General features: G+C 45.5%; 2 protein-coding genes across 2 annotated transcripts in view; both read right to left on the bottom strand.

Moving 5' to 3' along the window:
* Window positions 1-3,173: 3,173 nt before the first annotated feature.
* On the bottom strand, window positions 3,174-3,927 carry REP15 (RAB15 effector protein; the record flags this gene model as incomplete). Its single annotated transcript, XM_082487904.1, is given in 3 exon segments — window positions 3,174-3,251; window positions 3,253-3,612; window positions 3,616-3,927. Coding segments are annotated over 3 exon segments (750 nt in total).
* Window positions 3,928-8,642: 4,715 nt separating this feature from the next.
* PPFIBP1 (PPFIA binding protein 1) overlaps window positions 8,643-22,499 on the bottom strand; it is an 82,676-nt gene continuing 68,819 nt past the window's right edge. The window contains exons 20-30 of the mRNA XM_082498612.1: window positions 20,679-20,820; window positions 20,269-20,397; window positions 19,434-19,584; window positions 18,091-18,202; window positions 17,855-17,943; window positions 13,165-13,287; window positions 12,317-12,442; window positions 11,272-11,460; window positions 10,518-10,697; window positions 10,094-10,159; window positions 8,643-9,042 (exon numbers count right to left, since the gene is read on the bottom strand). Coding sequence (XP_082354738.1) covers window positions 8,956-9,042; window positions 10,094-10,159; window positions 10,518-10,697; window positions 11,272-11,460; window positions 12,317-12,442; window positions 13,165-13,287; window positions 17,855-17,943; window positions 18,091-18,202; window positions 19,434-19,584; window positions 20,269-20,397; window positions 20,679-20,820 — 1,394 coding nt within the window. The 3' untranslated portion in view covers window positions 8,643-8,955. The remainder of the gene's footprint in view (window positions 9,043-10,093; window positions 10,160-10,517; window positions 10,698-11,271; window positions 11,461-12,316; window positions 12,443-13,164; window positions 13,288-17,854; window positions 17,944-18,090; window positions 18,203-19,433; window positions 19,585-20,268; window positions 20,398-20,678; window positions 20,821-22,499) is intronic.

Raw genomic sequence — 22,499 nt, 5'->3', positions numbered from 1 at the left:
TGCCCTGCTTCTCACTCCCCTTTGAATTAACAGAACAATCTGTTTTTAAACAGATCTCCCACAGACGATATCCAGCACTCCCAATGCATCCATCACAAGACCTCGGCATCAAGGTGTTCTCTCCCTGGCTCCCAGTGATGGGCGTTCGGAGCGTACGCAGGCAGCCGGCTGCAGCAGATTCCTGCAAGTGCACAGCTTCTCACCAAACCCTCTCTGTTCCAACTGTTCCACTTGCAGTGGGTGTGTGGAAACAAGAGTCCTTGCAGCAGTGGGAGGGAAATGCCTGCACAGCAGGGAGCGGGAGGTTTATATCCTCCCAGGGTGTGGGAGAGGGAAGAGAAAGAAGGGGTGCGTTGGTGAAGGGTTCACCCAGGGAGGAAGGAGGGAGAGGGGTTACTGTGTGGCTGAGGGATAGGACAGCTGTAGATTGAGGCCTCTGCCGGGAAGTGTCTGCATCACGGACAGCTTGGGGTAACATGGGCCACACTGCTGTTTTTGTCACAGGCCAAGGAGGGGGGTATGCCAGAATCTCCCTGGAGCAATAGAGCACCGGCACCAAGGTCCCGGTCATCTCTGCTGTACCCAGGTAGGGTGGATCTCTGTATCCTGTGATAAGCTAATCATGCTCCTTAAATTAAAGTTTCTTAAGAAAGGGTGGGGTGAGGTGTTCTGCTGTATTTTCTTGAGAGGAGGCCCCACCTGGCTACACTAACCAGCCACCAGCAGCAGCGCTGCAAGTCTCCTCTCCGACAGAAGCCTTCCTTCACTGAGCTACGCTTCCGCGAGCTCTTGCGATCAACTACAGTATAAACTACACAAACTATAAATTAACAAATGATGTCCAAAGAAAAAAAAGAAACCACAACCCAACCCCTTCGCTTTGCTTTTGCTAACCTTATTACACAAATTACCATGGGATTAACCTGCCTGAGGCCAGCACCTTACCTAGTAAATCAGTGTGTGCAGTTACAGAAGCCTGTGGTGTGGCTGTGAGTCACCCAAGCTGAGCCTCCAGCTTAGCTAAATTAACAAACTCAAATTTACATTGTTAAATACTTTGTTGTGCATCTTCATCATTATTATCCATAGTACAGAGCCTTGGCCAGTTCTCACCATGGCTGAGGGCTCGAGCTCCTGTGCTAAAGCCCTCAAGGCAATCCGGTGAGGAGTGTGGGGCAGACGGGACGATGTACCCTGGCTCCCAGAACACCTGCCGAGCCCGTGTGAATTCTCTGAAGTACCAGAGCCACTCTGCAGGACACGGCCCGAATGGCCAGCTGCCCCTGTGTGTAACTTCCATAGTCCAAACTCTAGATAGATAGTTGAAACATTTTGATTTTCCCCTTCCCTTTTCCAATGCCCCCCCCCCCCCCCCCAAAGCATAAAAAACATCCAAAGGGAAAAAAAACCCCAACAACCAGCTTTCAGAGAGACAGAATTCCTACAGAACTGAAGCACATAGAAAGACACATACTATTTATATTTAAGATACCAATTCAATGCAGAATTAAAGCTTTTCTGCTGGTCTTTTATAAACCAAGCAATGCTGCTGCAATATTGGTTATGCTATTACTTTAAACAGGCAACGGTCCCTACCCCCACCACCTCCCAGTCCTCCTGGATGGGTGCAGAGCCCTCACTCTCTGCCCATAGCCCCACAGCTGTGCGTATTTTCTATACGTAAAACACCAGAACACTCCCCTCTGTCCCACCAAACCCCTGCTACACGCACAAAATACAATGACGCCAGCGCTTTTTAAAAAACAACTGTATCTCAATGACCCATTTCAAAACTAAAAGGCTTCCCCATACCCAGCTACATTTGTGACACAGCAAAAATTTCACAGTTCTCTGTGTGGCTGTTTTTATTTCGGTTCACCTTTCAGCCTCTGCGCCTCCACCATGGAAAGCTGCGAAAACTTCTGGCAATGCTGCTGCAGCTTCTTGATGCTCTTTTTTTTTTTTTTTTTTTTTAACGGCTGTGTAAATTTAAACAGCTTTTATTTCTCAGCCGCCCCATCTTATAACTCACATAAATAGTAAATAGTAAAATATGAATGAGACTTTTGAAACCACTTCTATGCTGTTAAATAAAATGAATGAAATAATTGTAAGAAAGCTACAGGAAGAGGATTTTTGCACCAACAAAACCATTCAGATGATAGCTATAAACAGTTTACCAGTTTGAAAACTGATCAGGTTCTCCTTCACTGGTTAACAGTGGCTGAAAGTAATTATGACTGTGCAACCCAAAAGCCTCACTTTGTCCACTAAAAGCTAAGGGAAATGGAATAAATCAGTCCATCAACGCAATCAGCTGTTAAACTACCGAAAACAAAGTCAAAGTGAAATAATTTTGCCTCCTCCAGACTTTGCTCTCTGCCACGAGTGGTCAGGCGCTGCCTCTGCTGCCCTGAAAAGCAGAAGCTCCCACCGACATCTCCAGGGCCAGGATTTTGTCCCCGTTGGCTGACTCCCCCAAGGTTTCTTTAACACCTGCCACTGCTTTTTTTGTCACACCTTGACCTGATGCAGCCGCTCAGCAAGAACAGGCTTTGCTGGGACCGAGCCTGGCCCTGCGTTGCGGTCACAGCCCCGAGGCCCTCCATAGCCCGGCACTGGTCTGCTTTTAACATGCAGGTAATTAAGAGGTCGCTGGGAAAGACTTTTCCTTAGTTGTGAACGAGCTCACGCCTCCAAACCAGCGTTTTTAAGTCCTGGTATTGTCCTTCACCCTCGGTGCAAAGCTTTTGACCAGCACCAGTACATTTTCTTCATTACAGCTTCAACCTCCTGTTACAGAAAAAAAAATCTGCTGCACAGTAAACAAAGGCTGTGAGTCAATTCTAACACGACCTCCCTGAGGCTCGGGGCAATAAAACTTTCATCGGCTCCAGCCAAGACTTAATGTCTGGCGAACAAAATGTTCTGGAAAAATGATGTGCCTTCTATAAACACATTTTTCTGGCAGGTACGTCCTGTCGTTTAAAAACTGGAGAGACTGACTCAGCCTGGCTCCTGCAGGAGGTGAGGGGATGCGATGGGTGGGGGAGAGGGTGGGAAATAAGGGGGTGGAGGGGAATGGCGTGTGAGAAGAGAAGTGAGAGAGGCAGAGCTGAGCCCCACGCAGCCTCTGGCGCCGGCGTGCGGAGGCGCTGCTGTTAACCAGCACTTTACAGAAAGTTTATGTACACATTGCCCACCTCCTTCGGTCCGTTTTTTACGCCGAGGCAGTTTTCCAACATGTCTTTTTGTGGGCAGGAAGCTGTCAGTACTGGTGACAAATTGCCGTAGTGCATTCCTGCCCGACAGGCGGCATTTTTGCTCTTCTTTGGCAAGGCCATCCAGCATGACGCCGCGGATGTCCTTGGGCTTCCCTGGCACACCGAACAGGATGAGCAAGCCCAGGCAGTCCTGTCCCACCAGGAGGCAGAACTCCGACAGCTTCTCCAGCCTGCTCCTGTTTTGGAAGTGCTCGTCTGCCAGCGCGGCTTCCCAGCAGCAGTCCTCCACCGCCTCAGTGGGGCTGCCTTCGCTGTGGAAAAGCTCGGCCAGCTGTAAAGCCTGCACAGCGATCTGAAGTTTGATTTGCTTGTCAGCCCCAGATAGAGTCTATATCCAGTCCACCCCGAACAGGGAGGACTGCTGCTTGGTCATTTTGCTGGTTGTGATACGTTCCTCCACTCTCTTTTCCATGCAGAAGCTGATGAAGTCGACCAAAAAGATCTCGCTCAGCGCGTTTGTGGCTGGCTGGAATTTGCTTTGAGGATCCAGGAAACCAAGATAGTCCTTCAGCCTTTGAGACGCATGGACCACGCCTTGGCTGAAGACTTCACAGATGCCTAGAGTTTCAGCCTCGTTCTCCTGGTTGTCTTCGTGTGAGACCTTCTGGCCCATTTTCGCTGCAGCAGGAGGTCGTTTCCACATGCAGACCGCCTCAGGGATGTCCCGTACTTTTCCAGCAAAGGCTCTGTAGGTGCTGGGTTCAGCCAGACCTGTTAAACATGCACAGGGTTACCTGCCGCCTTCCAGATGCAGGTCACGGCAGCGGCAGAGCGGAGCTCTGCGAGCAGAGCAGGCGGCCGTCCCCCGGGGCAGACGGGCTTTCTCCTGGGTGTGCTTCCCCGCAGCTGACCGAGCAGCGACCAGCCCGACAGGCCCAGTAACTTTCACACCTACTGAATTCATCTGCGCTTGTTTTCCTTATTGTTAATTCCGGCACCATTTCTTTAGCTGATGCTATCTCATTCCAGTCTGATCTTATCTCCTTTGAGCTCCTTTCTAGGACTATTACAGAGAAGCCGACTTATTGGCACTGGGCGTCTCCTGGAGATGAAAACAACCTTTTTAATTCCCCAGCGAAGAATACGCATCCCAACCTGAAGATTTCTACAGGGTGCTTGAAATGACACGGTGGTGTTTTTTGATGGGCTGTTGCCCGTATCCCAACATTAACTGCCACTACCATCAGTGGCATTAGCTGTGCCACGGCCACCCACACTGACTCAGTTGGACTTTTGGCTCAACTGAGAAGGTTGTGCTGTTGCTGCCTGTAACTGGCTCATCTCAGGGGAACTTGGACAGTCAATGCACCACCACGCACGACTATCAAATACAAATAACCAAACAAAGAAGCTTCCTAACCTTAAAAAAAAACGGTCTCCCTATCTGTGAAAGCTGGGATGTATGTTACCGCTGCAGCGGGAGCCACCCCTGTTGCTGGTGCCAAATGCACCACTATGGTCTCTTCATCGGCCCAGGATCTCGCCACCATTCTCAAGAAACAGGCTTTGTCCTGCTGAATGCTGCTCTTCCTCCTCCACTTCATTCTGAATGAGTGAAAAAAGTGCTGAGGACTTGTCTTTTATGCCCTCTTTATTCTCATTGCTCAAAAAGTCTTTTCTCCTTCTGCCTACAGGTGTTCTCGTGCTCCTGCCACTCCAGGGAAACACCTTCTCAGGTGTGTGGGCTCGTCAGTCCCAGTACTGCCCTTGGGTCCCTCTCTCTCAGAAATAAGATCATGTGCTACATATTATGTGTCTTTTCTTCCAAAGGTCTTCAAACGTGTCATGGGCCCATCTCCATTCCTTCATGACCTTCTCACAGGTACGATTAGGGAGTATGCTGCCGCTTCTCCTGTTACCTCTCACCGTAACTCTGATTTCCTTTTTATTCAAGGGTTCCCCAGCACCTAATACTCTCTCCTGGCTGACCACGGCTCCAAATCTACTGGCAACTCAGAAGGTTTTTGCTTCTTAGCTGCCTCAAAGAGCACTATCTTCTTCCTCCCAACTGAGGATGAAGAATCTCAGCAGAAAAAGTTCTTGCTGCAAAGGAAAATACTAAGGTGAAGCATAAAGTATTCACTAAACATTCATAACAACAAAGCGGTGCAAGGTATAAAAAACATGCAGGTAGGGTAAGTGCAACTTCTCTCCTAAAGGGGAAGCCAGGATGCAACAATACCTGGTGGGAAACAGAAGAGTCATTCCAGAGGCTATTCTGGACTAGTTCCCCATTCCAAAAGCATATATGTAATTTAAACAAACAGAAAAAAGCTGGGTTTAATCTCCATGGGCTTTTGATCGATACATATCTATCTCTTCCTCATCACTCTAGACAAACGGAAACCAAACATTTATTAAGCTCTAGGTTTCAAAGTGCTTATCCTCAGCGTTCCCACTAAAATGTTGAGCTGATGAGCAGCAAAACCACAGAAATGAAGGTCACGAGATAGGGGTTCTGCCTTTTCTGGTCCGTAATCTGGGCTACACTGGGCAAAACACTGATCATCATTTGTACCCGCACCGCAGCAACAAAAATCAGTTTGGGGAAGCTCAAGTCCTGTTGGCAAAGTAGGTGGAGCTCGTATGGTGGCTGAGGGCTGTGAGGACATGGGGAGGGGAATGACACTGGGGACCAGAGAGATGGTTGCCCTTTACAGCAAGGAGGGCCAGAGCTGGTCCTTCCTTTGGCACCCTGCAAGGACTCGCCCAGGAGCACACATCGAGCAACGGGGAAGAACACTTCCTAATCACACCGTACCAAACAACCCAAGATGGTTCAAAATTGGGACCCCAGAAATAAGTTAAAGACTTGAGGTAGTTGATTTCTTAGCTGTTAGTTGAGTCCTTCTGCAGGCACTATCGACAAACAAACTAACGAGTCCACAGAAAATGTACGATTTTGCCCCTTCTCCCGCCCTTTGTCTTTTGAAGAGAGCAAAACAAGCTTCCTAGGAAAATAAAAAGGAAAAAAAGAGGATGCCTTAAAAAGGAACCAGCTTCCAGAAACACTTGGCGTTTTCCACAGACTTTATTGGATTTTACATGGCAATACACAGTAGTTATGTTGCCCTCTTCAAACACGCGCAGATTAAAATACCCCAACGGTACTAATTGTGTGCACACGCGCACATAAACTTCCTGACTTTATCACTTGCTTTCATATTCCACCCCCATAAAATAACCAAGTTTCAGATGATGGGCAGCTTTGAGGGGATGACCCGGCTTCCATTAGTGAATGCAGGAAAGGGTTGTTCAGAGCAGAATGCTACTTACACTGGACTTAAATAAACCATCGTCTGCCGTTGTTGATATGCTTGCTAATAGCACTGTACTGAAGAGAAATCGGAGAGGATTTGTTTGTGCCTATTTCAGCACGTAATGTTGTGTCACTAGTCCTCCCCTTTTTTTCCCCCCCTGCGAATATCCAAGTCATGTTCACTCGCCAGCGTCTAGCGAGAGCGAATCTGGAGGAATACTTTTACTTAGAAGCCTGCACCACATCTTCCCAGTGCTTCTGCAGTATTTGGGAGAGCAGGGTCTTAAGCTCAACTTACACGTAGCTAATAACCCTATTGCATAGTGTTCCCAGAAAGCGAGCCCCAAATTCACATCCCAAGCAGCTGCACCCTAAAGCTGACGGCAGGCGTTACACAATGTGGTATTTCTGCCCGAGTGAAATCGCTCAAACACCCCCAAGACTGCAGAGGAAGAAACAACAGAGAGCAAATTATTTGCGGCCAGGAATTAGTGAGGAATCCCGAATAAAGTGTCAGTTGTGGTCTGTCTGTAGACAAATGGTAAGCAGCACAAACTATTTTATGTACACGTTATGGATTGTTTGCCCGGCTTCAGTTACCAAAGAGAAAACAGCAGCGCTTGATATTATGCGTAACATAACCGGTCCACATCAAATTTTTCATCTTGGTACGTAAATAATAGCCTACACTGCACATCCTTCAAAGAATCAGGCTGGAAATAGCTTATCAGGTTCCAATAATATAATGCTAGAATGTATCTCCGATCTACCCCAACATCTGATGGGATTGGGCTCCACGGAAGCCCCTGAAAGAACCTTTCTTCCTTTCCTAGCTTTGTTAATAGTGTTTCAGAAACACCCACAAAGTCAGCGCAAACCTAACATCCCTTGCACCACACCAGCAATGTGTTGGAAATGGTCTCACTTCCAGCAAGGAGAGCGACAAAACGAGCGACAAACGCTTGGTAAAACACACCACCGCAAGGAACAATTCCAGCTGTACTTTTTTTTTTTGCCTTTACATAGCAAAGAAGCGTCGTGCCATTGTGCTAAAATACATGCAACGTTCAACACCATATGAATGACCACTGCGATAAACAAGAGTTACTTTTTTGGGTTTGCTTTTGGCTTAGGACACCTCGCAATACTGAAAGGCTGACAAAAGATTTCCACTGGCTAGTTAGGATTTTTAAAATCTGATGATCTTCAAAAGCAGAGGAGCTGTGCTTTGAGAAGGTAAAACGATGAGCAACATGTTTGATATTTCAATTTGTGAGGAAAAGTCCTACCTTAGGTTTAATATTATGAAATAATATATTTCCTATACATTTCTCTATATAACTTTTTTTTTTTTTTTTGCAACTACACCATCTTTATGTTAGTCACAGCACAGAAATATCCCTTCCATACGCAGGGAGTACTCTCAACTTTAAGGAAATTTCTTAAGTCACAGAAGTGTTAATAACCTACCTTGTTTGAATGCTATAATTACTGCTGCTGGGAACAAGAAAGACAACATTTTAAAGTGTGCAGTTTCCGTAAGAGTCACTGCTAGAAGAAACATGCTTTATAATTGTTTCATCCCAAATGGAAGATCATTAAACTGTGCACTTAGCAAAAAGCAACGAAAGCAAACAGTTCCAAAGGTCAGCCTGCCTTTTCCAGTAACCAGCTGGTATGCAAACTGGCATAATCTTTTTACAACCCTCTCCCCTTCCCCCACACCTCGAACTTTCCATCACTCTATCTCACAAAATTTAAATTTTTGCTTTTATATGTACTTCATATACTTCTTTTTTCCTTTTTTCTTTTTTTATAAAACAGTATAAAAATAAGAGCAACAATCAAGAGCTACCCGGCAGTTTATGCAAGGCATGGATGACTCAAATCCTACACTGGATACTGTAGGAAGGGCAGAACTGGTATTTGTGCTCAACAAATGCACTTGAAAAAGGGCAGTAACATCTTTTTTCAGCTAAGAGCCTAAAGAAAGCTGATGCACAATATCTACAGACACAATACTTCTACCTAACATCTTCTGTTATTTTGAAACAGTATAAAGGATTATCTGAGGCCGTGAATAAGCAAAAGGAGCACTATGATACCACGTAGATTTAAATGCAACACTCCGAAACATATCACCAGTTTGTACATTAAATATAGTAAAAACAATTACCATTCACGAGTGTCTGGGTGTTTCTTATGGCAACTTTAGAGTAGGCAAGTAGGCACCTTTTTTCTTTTTTCTCCTTTTTTTTTTTTTTTTGTTTTAAATTCTCCACCTCCCAGTATCACTTCTAACAAACAGAAGCAAGAGCAATGTAATGTACATGATCTGCTGCCCGTCACGTATAATGATGACATTTCTTGCACATAGGAAAGTGGGCCTTTGTCAGTGGCTGGTGGTTACTGTCACACGTTGGAGTCCTCATCTGTTATACTGGTGCTAGGAGAGCGAGTCGCAAAGTCTTTAAACATTTCATCTTCTTTCAACATGTGCTAGAAAGGAGAGGAGGGAAGAGTCAAGGTTCAGGCTCTCACAACTAACATCAAGCACTTGGGACGGTCCAGTCCTGTGCCCAGCAGCAAACGGCACTGTTAGCCCTGTCACAGAATGCTCAGGGTTGGAAGGGACCTCTGGAGATCATCTAGTCCAACCCCCCTGCCAGAGCAGGGTCACCTACAGCAAGTTGCAAAGGACAGCATCCAGGCAGGTTTTGAATGTCTCCAGAGTGGGAGACTCCACAACCTCTTTGGGCAGCCTGTTCAAGTGCTCTGCCACCCTCAGAGTAAACAAGTTCCTCCTCACGTTAAGATGGAACTTCCTAAATTCAAGTTTGTGCCCGTTACCTCTTGTCAGCCGTTCTGCTGAGGACATTTTTCACCCACACTGGTTCCTGACCAGCTCGCAGCTCAGCCCCCTTTCTGCTGGCCCAAACGGCTGGGGGAGCGCAGGCTGGGGCTGGGCTTCCACCAAGAAAATGCACCATGACCCTTGGTTGGCAACCCACCGCCCAAGGGCAACCCTCTGGCTTAAAGCTAAGCGCCGTTGTCCTCTGCCCTCCCTGGAGGGTGGAGAGTCAGCAAAGAAGGATGGTGACCACAGGCCACCACTCCCAGCCAGGGGAACCTCCAGGCCAGGATGGGCGGGTGTCTTCCTCAACCGCTAATTTTTCTTTTCCCCTCTGTCCTTGTACAAAAAACCAAAGGACTTTGACTGACTGCTAGTTCTGATGAGGCTTTCGTATACCCGTAATTTGCACAGTATTTTATATACATTAGCCTTCAGAGACCAGTGGCGCTCTACTCTATCCAAAGACTAGGTCCCGCTATGCACTAAAATTGATCAAAGCAATTTCCCCCCAAACTCCAAAACTCAGCTGCTTGACAGAGCCAGTAATAGCAAAGAAAAGTTGTACTTAGTGTATTTGTATTAAATAGCATTGCTATTAAATAGCATCACTATTTAATACTAACGACTACCAAGGGGTTTATACCCAACTTGCAGAAACAAAGATCTTATTCCACAGACCCCACTTTTAAGCCTTACCGTCAAGTTGTTGATGCCTTCAGAAAATGCTCCTATTTGCCTCACTGTCCCTTCCGAGTCTTCCATCTACAAAACCCAGATAATGAATAATAAATCAGTAATACAATCAATTCATTGTATGTCACGACAGAGTGGCAATTAAGTGCAGCACATAATGTAACCGCTTGATTACACCCAACATGGTCAGAGCATGGGAGGAGCATGCCACGTCGGAAGAGGACAGTTATGACGGAGTAGGTCCTAAAAGCGCTGCGTTCACAGCTTGAGCCTCCTTGGGCCACGAGATGCTTTTGCTAGTAACGCTGCATGACTGCAGGAAGTCGGGACCTTCATGGGCCAAAGCAAAAGGAAGACTTCCCTGAGAAAAGGAAGGTTTCCCATCAAACCTGACAGCACAGACTCCAAACTGCTAGAACTGGCTTACCTGCTCCAGCCTGTCCAAATCATCATCATCATACACTCGGATATCCAGGCCAGGCTTAAAACCCTTCTTTGACCCACTTCCAGATGCCCGTCCCAGCTCCATAGGACACACATACTCTTCCACATCATCTTGCTTCTTCTTCCTCAGGCTCCCAAAATTGCTGAAGGCAAGTTTCTTTGGCTTACAAGTGAAGACAAAATTGACAAGAAGTTAGAGAATCAGAAAAGAATTAACAGATCTCTTACTCTTGCATTGGTGTTTCAGTGATGACGGGTCAAAACCCCAGTGCTCTCCTAAACAAAGATCTTCTGACTAGCTGTATTTCACAATAATCGCATCTGAAAGAACAAGATGTGTCCCCTCATTCTACTGTTGCTAAGACAACAACATGCAAAGGATCACAAATGAATTTAGAATCCCACTGCAATAAATCGTGAGCATATAAACAATAACAATAGTAAATAGTGACAGCCTCTCTCCCAAACATCTTACAGAACAGACAGAAGGACAACACACAAGAGTGCTACCTACCTCTTGTCTGTGCATATGCAAGGCTGAGTTGTGGTGTGTCCATAGTAGACACAAGTGTCAAACCCAGATCTGCCGAGTCCTGCTCTCATGCTTCTTTCATTAGCAGCCAGTCCCTTTTGTCAGACCTTACTGAACTGCCCTCCAATCACGGATAAAACCAGCACACTGGAGATCTGAATGTCTGCCTGCAAGCTCATGCACCGACCCAGAACAAGTGGCCTACCTTTACTTTGGCAGTTGCTGTTAAAAGGACATAGTCTGGGGACTCCATGGCTTCGCGTTTCTGCTGCTGGGCCTCCTGTCCAATGAGGAGGTTGAAATGAGTCGCCAAGTGCCGCCTCAGTAGTGTCTTGTTTGGTGGGATGTTCAGCAACTGTGCCATGGTTTCTACATTGAAACGAGGCTCCAAAACCTATTAATCAAATCACAGAGAATCCAGCTGAAGGCAGTATTGTCAAATAAGGTCTCAAGGAGATCAATAGGCACACCTGTGTTGGCCACTTCCTAAGGTTGCTTTAGGTTGTTGTTTGGTTGGTTTTTTTTTTGTATTTTAGAGGAAACATACAACCAAGAGGGAGAAAAGAGAGTTAACTAGTTAAAGGATTCATAAAATGCTACCTCCAGGCTTTTCTTCTTGAGTTATAAATAAACAAATTGGCAGGTAAGAAGAAAGCAACAGATAAATCCACCCTTAACTCATGTAAGGTGTGAAGCTGCCACGAAACATACACCTACCATCCTCTAATTCTGGAAAATGTAGCCAGAGAAATGATGGAAAACACAGAGACATAAGATATTTGGAGCAAGGATATACTTCTTAATCACCACAACAAAATTCTGCAAGTGTAAGTCTCTTGTCTGGAGTATCTGATGCTACAGCAATTAAATACGATCCTGGTTTGACATTGAAATCACAGATTTTACAAAAGTAACAAGCCTTCCTCACAAAATAAAACCCTATCTAAGTCTAGGAAGGAAGACAGTGGTTGTTTAACAGCATGATAGCAGTGTACAGCATCATAGGACAGGAAGTGGAGAATGCCCTACCTAAATTAAATTGTGAGGGGAATACAGATAATCAAACTCATTGCTGCCCAACGACACTCATGTCCTTTAAACTATAGAGTAATAAATTTTGATAGCAACTTCTTATTAAGCAGAGTAAGAAGATAAGGCGTGTGCAGCAAAGATAATGTCAGAACTTTGCTCTAGCAATTCTCAGCCATATTTTTTTTAATAAAATGGAACAAGACAGCCTAAACCGTTACCATCAGTCCGCCATGCACACCGCTCCCCCGCAGGTTAGGTGCATACTCTGCCAGATCAACGGAGCGTAACCACTCCATCACTCGATGATTGGTCCACTGGGTGACCTCAGAAGGTGTGACATTATTCTGTGGACAGGAAGAACAGGCAGTTAAGGAGACTTCCCAACTCAGCTGTCTCAGCCCCAATCCTTACCAAAACAAAACTTCTCCTGCTGCCCTTAATGAATGCAAGCCCACTTTGCACTTGAGAAAAAACCCTTCTTTTTGGATTGCTATCTTGCAGCAATGCCAAGGTGGAGATGGGTCTGGGCAGTGGGCAGTGTATTATGCTTCTTGTCATTTGATTATCCTACTGTGCACTAGGACTACTTGCAATTTCTACCAGTACAACTGAAAATGTAAGTATCTCCATGAGCCGCTGTGCTTTTCTTGCAGATACACATTGTGAATCTAAATCCAAGAGTCTGGGTTGCTTCATCATCCATTGCCCTATCCAGCATACGCTGCTTCCAAAACAAACTGATGGCAGTCTCTTGTCTGGTAACAGAGCCAAACTCCTTTTACACAGAAAGTTTTGACACAACCATCAATTTTCCAGGGAGTTACACAAGACTTACAGTAACAGTGCACTAAGCTCAAGATGATTTATGTTCCAGACAGCACATCATCAGAGACTAAGCCAAAACAGCCAGCTGTTGGATAGGAAGAGGAGTGGGAGATTTGGCAAGGAGACATGAGTCTGGGGCTGTGGCAGGTGGAAGAAAGCAGAGGGCAGAGCAGGAATAATCAGAAACACCAGGGAAAAACCCAAGAGGATTCCTCTTCACAGGTTCATCTTAAAGCAGTACCTCATCAGATGGTCTCCTGCGCAGACAGTTGGGCTCAAAGTTATTTATCCTCAAAACCTGAATGGCTCTTTTGATGCTGAGGTGGTGGAGGACGCTGACAACTTTCAAGGACAGCAAGTCATCCTGTTGAAGAGGAAGGGTGAGTTAATAAACATAAATGTGCTTATTTGTGGAACCAGCAGTGCTGGAGGAGTCACTGGAAGAGACTGCTTTGGACCCTGGCTTAAAATGGCACATCTGACACATTCTGGGATAAGATTTTAATATGTGAGACACGTGGTTAATGTCAAAACATCTGTCCCCAAACAAAAGCTTCTGTGTTGCTCTGCACTAGCTCCTGGGCAATGTTCTTCACACAGGGTACAGAGCTTAGTACAAGAAACCAGGGGTAACAAGGAGGGGAGAGGGTGAGATGACACATCCTCAACCATCTGGTTAGAATGAGGACAGCTTTCTAAACCCAGTGCTTCAGACTCACCTGGCATTTGCATTTAATCCTGCCAAAAGTTTTAATACCACAAACATCCAGCTAAAAGTTTAACTGAAAACAATAAATTACCCTGAAAAAATGTATTCTGTATGATTAGAATTAGCATTCTGTATGATTAGCATGAAAAAAAGGAGGGAAGAAGAAAAATACAAAGGTGTGTCAGTTTAGTCTCCCACAACTGCAAATGATAAATGTTTTTTAAAATGCTTGTCATAAGTGATGAACGATGGAAAGGGTGACCATACCCAGGCTGCGGAGAGGCTGACCCAGCTCACCGTCACTGTGTGGCTCCCACCTTGCGCAGGCACCCACTACGGTTTGAGGGAAGGCGGGCAGGCTGGCCAGGAGGGCCAATTCCCCCTCAGATGTGGCAAGGGAGCATGCTGGACACACGGGCAGCCTGAAGGTTGGCTCTGTGACAAGGCACCGCAAGGCAACCTGGCTGTGCCTTTACACCACACCATTTTCAGCACAGGATAAGCCACTTCTCACATATCGCAGGGCAAGAGCCTGCAAAGGCACGGCCGCACTCCTCCCAGCAACGCATCGGTGATACTAACAAAAGCAGCTGGTTCTTTCTCCAAAAGCTTGATCCTTACAATTTTTTTTACTTAAACATTCATCTCACGGGTGACTTATTTTATAGCTTGCACAGACTGGCTGTTTAGCCTCCCACCAGTGTCCGTGGAGTGTCAAGCATCTCTTAGGGCAATTTGTGCCATACTAAGGAATGAGATGATGCCCCACAGCGCTCCTCTCTCTGCGCTGACTGCAGGGCACAGACGACTGCCTTTGGCTGGACAGGCAGCTTTTAGATGTCAAGAGCTGGGAGAGATTAGTTCCTCCCTTTATGACTACAGTAGCTAGCGGGAGTTTTGCTTTGGCTCCGTTAAAAGTTCCCTCTTCTCCTTCTTGTACTCAGGGCTCCTTCAAACCACTGAGAAGGGGACTGACAGAGCCTTCTGGCACCCAAGGGGGCTCAACTCACAGGACACACGTGGTGGACAACAGCGAAGTAGACAGAAGGTTGAGACGAGGCTCACAGGTTAAAAAAGGCTGCTGGTGCTACCCAACACCCTGACCTGCTGACTAGTTTGCAACCTACACAGTGCAGAAGGTGTCATGTTTTGCCCACCTCTGGTTTCATTCCAGGGTCTAGCCCCAGGAATTTAACATTTCAAAACCAAACTAATCGGATTCTCCCTCATTTAGAGAGCCCAGCCATGAAAACCTTGTAAGGAAGAGTATGTGACAGGCTAGAATTCCCAGCTTGCTTGCTGCTGCTGTCGCTCCAGAGGAGTGTTACAAAAGAAAAACCTCCCCCCTGCACTGCAACTGTGGTCACACGCTGCAGGACTTGCACAGTCCTGCTACAGTAGGCTCTTCACTTGTAATTCAGTCCTAACTGTGCCATTAAGTGTCTCAAGTCCAGTTCTCTGCTGGTGCAAGTTGGCTGACTTAGATAAATTTATGCCTCCTTGTGCCAGGGCTAACCCGGCTTAATATGTTTTAGTATTACTTATGTGTTATGAATACTGGACTCTTATTTTGTCAGAATATTTCAGACTAGATTCTTCGCTTACCCAAACTTTTCATTGTGTTTGGCTAACCTTATGATGAATAAGAGTAGAGTTTCTGTGTTGCGGTTTGCTATTTTATTTATTATAAAATAATAAATATTTGCTATTATTTATCTTGAGTCAGGGTAACTCCATGAGATTATTAAAAGTACTTCTTTCATACTTTGCACACAGCTGTATTTAGTTGGTTATTTAAAATGAATCCTTTGTTATAATTTGATGGTTAAACTCTGTCCAGAAATGTCCCTAGCGATCTACAATTAAAGGGAAGTGACAGGAAGAATATCTATTGAAAAAGCTCCTGCTACACGTCCCTCTTCTGTCCACCTTTTATTTTTCTTTCTTTTTTAATACAAAAAAGACTGACTGTTGAAGAATACAAGTTCCCTTACATTACAGCCTACGCTCCGTCTTAGTCACATTCAATCCTCATCCAGTTAATACAGTGGTAGTAAAGTCTCCCAACTCAAGATCAAGCTTAATGGAGCCTACTGGCATCAGATCTCCAAGACTTAAGAAGCGGAAGAAAGAAACTGCCTCCTACTTTTATATTAATGTCCGAACTCAAAAAGACTAAAGGAAACAAACAGAAGCAGGGAGTATTTAACATTTGACCAAAATGGACTCGACAGCAAAGTCATGCCAGCAGACAGCGCTGTGCTTGTCTTTTAGGAGGAGAGTTAGATGGATCAACCCTAGGCTTCCTCCCAGTGCTGTTGTAAAGCCTATACAAAATACATGTTAATGTGGCATAAAAAGGTACCTTTCACTCTGCCCATGGCATGGCTCATCAGAAAACAGAAGTGTGATTGATTTCTTCTTTGTTATACAGACGGAATTAATGTTAGCGGTGCTCAGTTTACATTTGTGTCTCCAGAGAAGAACAAAGGTCTCATCTTACCTGAGACCATACACATAGGAAGCCTGCTGGGTTGGCTCCACCTAACCAGCAGTAAAGTGGGGAGCTGACGCTGGTGCTAAGCAGTTCGAAATACATTATGCAACAGCTATTACATGTAGGCTGTTTTCAAACAAGTTGGCTCTTAAAACTGCAACTGTCTTCAAAGGAAATTGCTTGGGCTTTCTTAACCTAAGCATCCACATTAATAGGTCAGTGGACTGAACGTTTGCTCACTGAAGAAAAAAAATCCACCTCCTTCTATTAATTAGTAAGAACCTGAACAGCAAAGGCCCAGCTGCACGAACTGCGACCACAGAATTTGCACACGTTTGTATACTTACAAACACTGCCTGAGCACACCAGCGTCACGCACAACTGCTAAGCACAAGATTGCCCATTTCTCATGCATGACTCTGGGGTCTTGCTTACTATGTTTGATCTTCCACCTTAATATAATGTCTTTAAAGCTGGAAAGAATATAGGAACTACTTGCAGTTGAGTAGTAGTATTGGGCCTTCTGCTTTGTAGAGGTTACAGCTATTAGCATTAGCTTAATACAGGACACCCACTACAGTTTCAAGGGTCCTTTAAACACTGCAATGAAGCACACAGACAAATACAGCATTCCAGCTTATCCTTTTAGAGACAGCAATGCCTCTGACACTCTGACCTCCCTCAGCCTTCTCCCTTCAATTATCCAGAGAATTTCAAGACCGCATTTATGAACCACTCAACGTCTTTGAAATTATTGTCAGAAAGTCCCATGAGACACACAAGATGTTTAGTTGCTGAAGTCTGTATTTTTGGTACACTACATGCACATAGGTGTAGCCCCTGCAACGTTGCAAAAGCAACTAAGACTAAGCTCCAACTTTAGCTTCCCTTCAGTAGATCCAGTCATCTGTGACAAAACTCACGTGTGCAGATGTCAACCACACGGTACTTCTACATTGCTTTTTAAAACTTTCAACACAGGCCCAGAGTAATGCACAGATGGTCTGTTGACCTCCACACAGGTGCCAACTTCCTGCTCTATGAAGCTACAAGCCAGATCACTGTGATCTGGCTCTTCAGCTCCTTGTGGACACTGCATCCCTTAAGATGCCTGTAAGGGACCCGGGAATGGCTGGCTGTGACAAGAGAGCTGCCCAAGCAGCCATAGATCCCATAAGTGGGCCGTTCGTGGGGCCAGCCAGGATTTGGCCAGTGGCTGCTTGCACAGGAGGGACAAGGGGAAGAAGGTTGGCCATGGTGGTTGGTGGCAGCACCTCCTCTCCAGCCACAGTCAGCTGTCTCAGGGCCAGCTGCTGCCTGGACCCCCACCTTCCCCCTTATAGCAGGGGCAGGAGGGTGTGTTTGGGGCTGGTGCTGCTGCCGAGGGAAGACTTGGGGGAGGCTGAGAGGAGGTGAATGTGGGAAGGGGAGAAGGCTGCTTGCAGAGGTGCATGGCAGGGCACGGATCCTGGTGCTGTGGGGTGCAAAAAAAGGTTGCTGTCGCTGGCAAATTGACCCAAACGGAGCAGGAGGAAGATGGAGGCTGGGACGGAGATAAGTGAATATAGTATCTATGCAGTTGCACCAATAGGCACAGTGAAAGCAGGTCTCTCTAGTCTCACCTGGTCTGTAGTGAGCTATGTGGAGGTACGCCAGCGTGCATTTAAGTGGGGAGAAACTAAGAACACAAGCAAGATGTCAGGAAAAGAAGTGCCATTTACTCACCACGCTCATGTAATGCAGCATTCGGCCGTCCACCTTTCCTTCATCAAACTGGGTCTTATACTGGGGGAGGCCAATGTCATCCAGCCACCCTAAAGCAGAGACAGACACTCATGTTAATGTGGTAGCCAACTTACCTCGCACCAGTTAAGTGTTATTCCCACTTGCTGAGCCCCAAAATAGGTATGATTAGGAACACCTATCAAAAGTTGCTGCCTCAGCATGTAATAAAATCTTACTGGTAACCCAGTGGTAATCCAGTTTTCCATGATTGTTTTCCTCTTCAGACCCGAGTGCCTGCAGAGCAAGCTGAAGCTTCTTCCGATGCAATGGGTGCTTTATCCCAAGCTCCTGTGAAGGGAAGGAAAGCAGCAAATCTAAAGACAATACCGTGGTTTATTTCTCCCTCTACTGAATTACAAATCGTTTCAGAGAGTCACATGGTACACAGCACTTGCTGGTGACTTGGCAGGTCTATTTTCTATTTGCTGAATATCAGCACCATTTTAGCACACATTCAGCACTAGGGAAAGGTCCACACACTGTGGCAGAATAATTTCAAAACGTAGTGGATTCCAAACTGTATGAAAATGTCAGCCACAATATTCTCATACCAGGTTAAAAAACTCCCACAACATAAAACACGTCAGCATTCAGAAAAATACTTGATGGGATTATTTCCTTCCTTCCCACTTAGGCATGTAAGGTTAAAAGAATTATTTAGTTAAGAGCACATGAAGGCCCCAGGAATTACTGAAATTTATTAATACTTCCAAATGTGTAACACCTTCCCCAGTTTAGTTGCCAGTGCAGCCATTCCACGATCTCTTCAATCCAATATACCCTTTTACCAGTGCTTGGTAGCTAATGTTACCTCTGACAACATTATTACAAGCCACATATCACGCTTTTCTTATTCCAGTCGTAGTGTTAACTACAACTTTAAATTAGCTCACTCCCTCATTGAGAAAACAGGTTTACTACTTGGTGAGGACAGTGATTTTTAAAAGCGGAAAATTCAAATGTGATCAAAAAGTTGTTTCACGTTCTAGACTGAATCAACTTCTTTAATGTTTCTAGTTTTAGATAACAAGAGGTAAACAATTCTGTAACACTTTAAGACAAATAAACTGATCACCCTTGTGTGTAACAAATCCTCATTCCTCTTTGTGTAAAATGTGCAGAAAATATAGTCAGACCAAACCAGCAGCTTTTTACCTTTCTCACGCAGGCATAAAAAAACCTGTACCATACACAAGTGCTAATGAATCTACAAACCCATATGATAATGAGGCACTCTCGTGTACATATTTTTGAAGCGGCACAGCCGATTGATACATCCATGCTTAATGAAGTTAAATCACATATTTGTAATTATTAGCTTCATTACAAAGCATTACATTTCTATGAAACTTCTACTAAAAAGAAACAATTTGGCATCACTGCAGATGACAAAATTTTTAAAAATTCATCTTTTTATTATTTTTTTTTTTACTGGATGCACCTTACAGACATGATTGACATTCACAAAACCAGCAATTTTTTGTATATTTAATTGAAAGCAGTTTCCAGTACTTCTCACCTTTTCCAGATCCTGCTGAGAAGCCTGCAGAAGTGTTTGCCCAGACAGTATCCAGTGTTTGCCATTACTAATGTAAGAGCCTAGCCCTTGGTCCTGGAGCCAGTTGCAAACCTGCTCCTTTGTCCACTTTGCAAATGGCATGTCCAGCTCACTACAGAAGATTTTACAAAAAAAAAAAAAAAAAGACTGATAAATCCCATGTCTCAGATCTCCTGTTCTCATGCATAACAATAGAACCAAAACCTAAGCCTAATTCATGAATACTTTGTGGGAATTGGAACAATCTCTGTGGGAGAACGTGCGTCACGGTTGGCTGTTAGGTGAGCCTTGCGAGGAAGAGGTTGTCTCCGCTTCTGAACCATTAGCACCATGAAGTGCTGATTGCTGCCGATCTCCTGCCACTATCACAATAAACACAGTCTATTAATACTACTGAAAACAACCACCTGTGCTGCCTAGAGTGGCTAAAACTCTAAAGTGAGACCGTAATGTTTCACTTTAGCCTTTATCCTCAAAACCACAGTAGGAAACATACTGGAGGAATATCTGTCATTGCCATGAGGGCTCACACCTTGCTTCACACGGCCTCAGAGCTGCACTCCTGTGAAGCCATGAGCAAGGAAGGCTCTGCTCAGCAGCAGGACCCCACCACCCAACCAACCTCAACCCTGCAAAGCCCATCTCTCAAAGGAGGAAACGGCCTGGATCTGCCTGTTTCTGCTTGCCAGGGGAGGGGACATTTCATTTTGGCACTGTGCTTCTCCTTTGCAGCCCGTTGCTCGACCGGAGCTGCCGGGAAGGCAAGCACCAGCACACTCCACACCGCTCGTCTTACTTGTGAGACTGTCCCAGGTCTCGAGACCAGCCCAGTCGTGGCCCCGCAGTTGCTCTTGTCCCTCCTCTTTTGAACTCCGTCTCGGACATGTCATCTGGGTTGAAGGTGGTAGACTGACTTCTTTTAAGTCTAGTTTAAAGGAAGAAAGAATATTCAAATTGTGCTCAGGAAAGAGCAGGCTGCTACTACCACAACCAATACAGGCAAGGTCTCCTACAGAGTTTGTAGCTGCTCTTCTACCTGCCACCGACCTACTGTTAGCTCTCTCCAATGCCACACCGGCTCCTGCTCTTGAGACAGTAAACCATGGAGCCACATGTTGAAGGGGGGAAAAAGGAAAGATGTGCTCCCAGCAAACCCCTGTGCAAGCCCCAGGTCTGGAGAATGGTCACTTCTCATCTTTTACTTACTTTCCAAATAATTTCTTGATCCCTCTGGCCTTTTTCTTGGAATCCGGAGAAGGTGGTGTCATGTGTAGACTATCCATTTCTTTCGGGCGAGGGGGCAAGCCAGCCAGATCCAAGTGATCTGCAGATCCCTTCTCCGTTTCAGCTATTAGAAAACAAAAGCCCCGTCAAGACCCACTTGTGCAGGACTGTACAGACACACTCCTGAACTTGGGAACGACTTTTGCTAAAATTATTGAGAGCCACCATGTGAAGAAAATTGGGCAAAGGGGGATAGGAAAATCTGGGAGAAAAAACATGTGTTCCTCCTTCATGGGCCTGACTGGGAACAGTCCTCCTCCTTCATGGGCCTGACTGGGAACAGTCCAAGGCAGTGATCTGCACCAGTTAAGTGCCTCGCATCCAAGGTAGGCAAAAACTACCTTGTGAATCAATCAGTGAGTAAAATCCCAAGTTTACTCTTGCTCAGGGAGTGCTCCTACAGTCCTTTCACAGACAGAGCCGAGGCACGTGGATGCCCAGAAACAATTCAGTGCCATGGCAGGAAACCAAATCAGGAGTCCCCAAAGCACATAAAAAATAAATAGTTTCCCTGCAGGCATCTTTCCTAATAACCTGCAGTATTCCTTAAGTTCCCCATCCAGGAAATTCCAGCAACAAACACCTCCCGCCCCAGGATCCCTTTCTGCAAATTGTGGAATATTTTATTGCTCTGCAGAGAAACACCATGGAGTTTAGGCTCTGTCTGAACTCCATCTTCTGAGTGATGCAAAAAGCACCTCTGATTAGAAACCCTACACATTACCGCCCACTCTAAAAGCATTAAATCTTTGATATGTAGCTGTTGCTTTCTATGACAACAAACATGAGGAGTCCTGTCCCCAAAAGGGAAGTTGTCACAAAAGCTAAACTAACAAAAAAGAAAACTATGTTAAGATCATTTAAAAAGAAAACTAAAAGAATTGCAGTATCTACCAGGCTACGTAAGCAGAGATGTGCCAGCAAGTGCCAGATAGCTGAATAAAACTACCATGTGGAGTTTATGCCACTTACTTGCTGGGGAACAGTGACAGCATGAGCCTGTTCAGATGAAGCAGCCGTGGCAACACAGCCTGCCGGAGGCTGACAGGCCTGTAACCACTTTTACCATCTTTTAACATGGCTGTGTAATTAGATGACCATCATTTGGTTTTGAAATGGACTCTCAGACTTCCAGGAAAAAACCAAACAAGTTACGTGAATCACGGTAGAGCATATATTGCTGGGACATGTGGTCTCAAGCCACAGAGTTAACGCTGAGGCAGCCACAACGTGCCACGAACAGCAACAATCTGCAGGCTTCACCAGCGTATCTTTCAGCTGGGCAAAGCTTAGATTATTCAGCCAGAATATATTTGAACACGCCCCATTTTCCACCGATTCTTTAGATGATAAACCTTGCAGTGAAACAAAAAGGTCACATAAAAGATTATTTCCGGGCACTTTGGTTTGACTATTATCGAATATGGGGGTCCTGCCAGCAAGAGACAGCACTAACGTCAAACCAGGCTTTTGCATTTGTGTTTTTTGCTTTCCTTGTACAAGAAAAAGTGCTAGCTTAGAAAAAACACATTTAAACAGCATTCTACAGACAGAATACCAGGACAAGGTTGGGTGCATTAGTAGCAGAGATTTGCGGGTATTGCAACGTTTGCTCCATGTACCTCGCTCCCTTTCATGCACTGACACAACCCCGTAGAAGAGCCAACATTTAAGGGCCCACGTGGGAACCGAGAGGGCCCAGAGCACTTGGTTTCTTCGTCAGCGAGGGTCGCACTGGGTGGC

The sequence above is a fragment of the Vanellus vanellus genome (genome assembly GCF_965231255.1).
Source record: "Vanellus vanellus genome assembly, chromosome: 1".
Classification (NCBI taxonomy): Eukaryota; Metazoa; Chordata; class Aves; order Charadriiformes; family Charadriidae; genus Vanellus; species Vanellus vanellus.
Note: the sequence above shows the minus strand (reverse complement) of the source record. Positions and strands in the feature narration are given on the sequence as shown.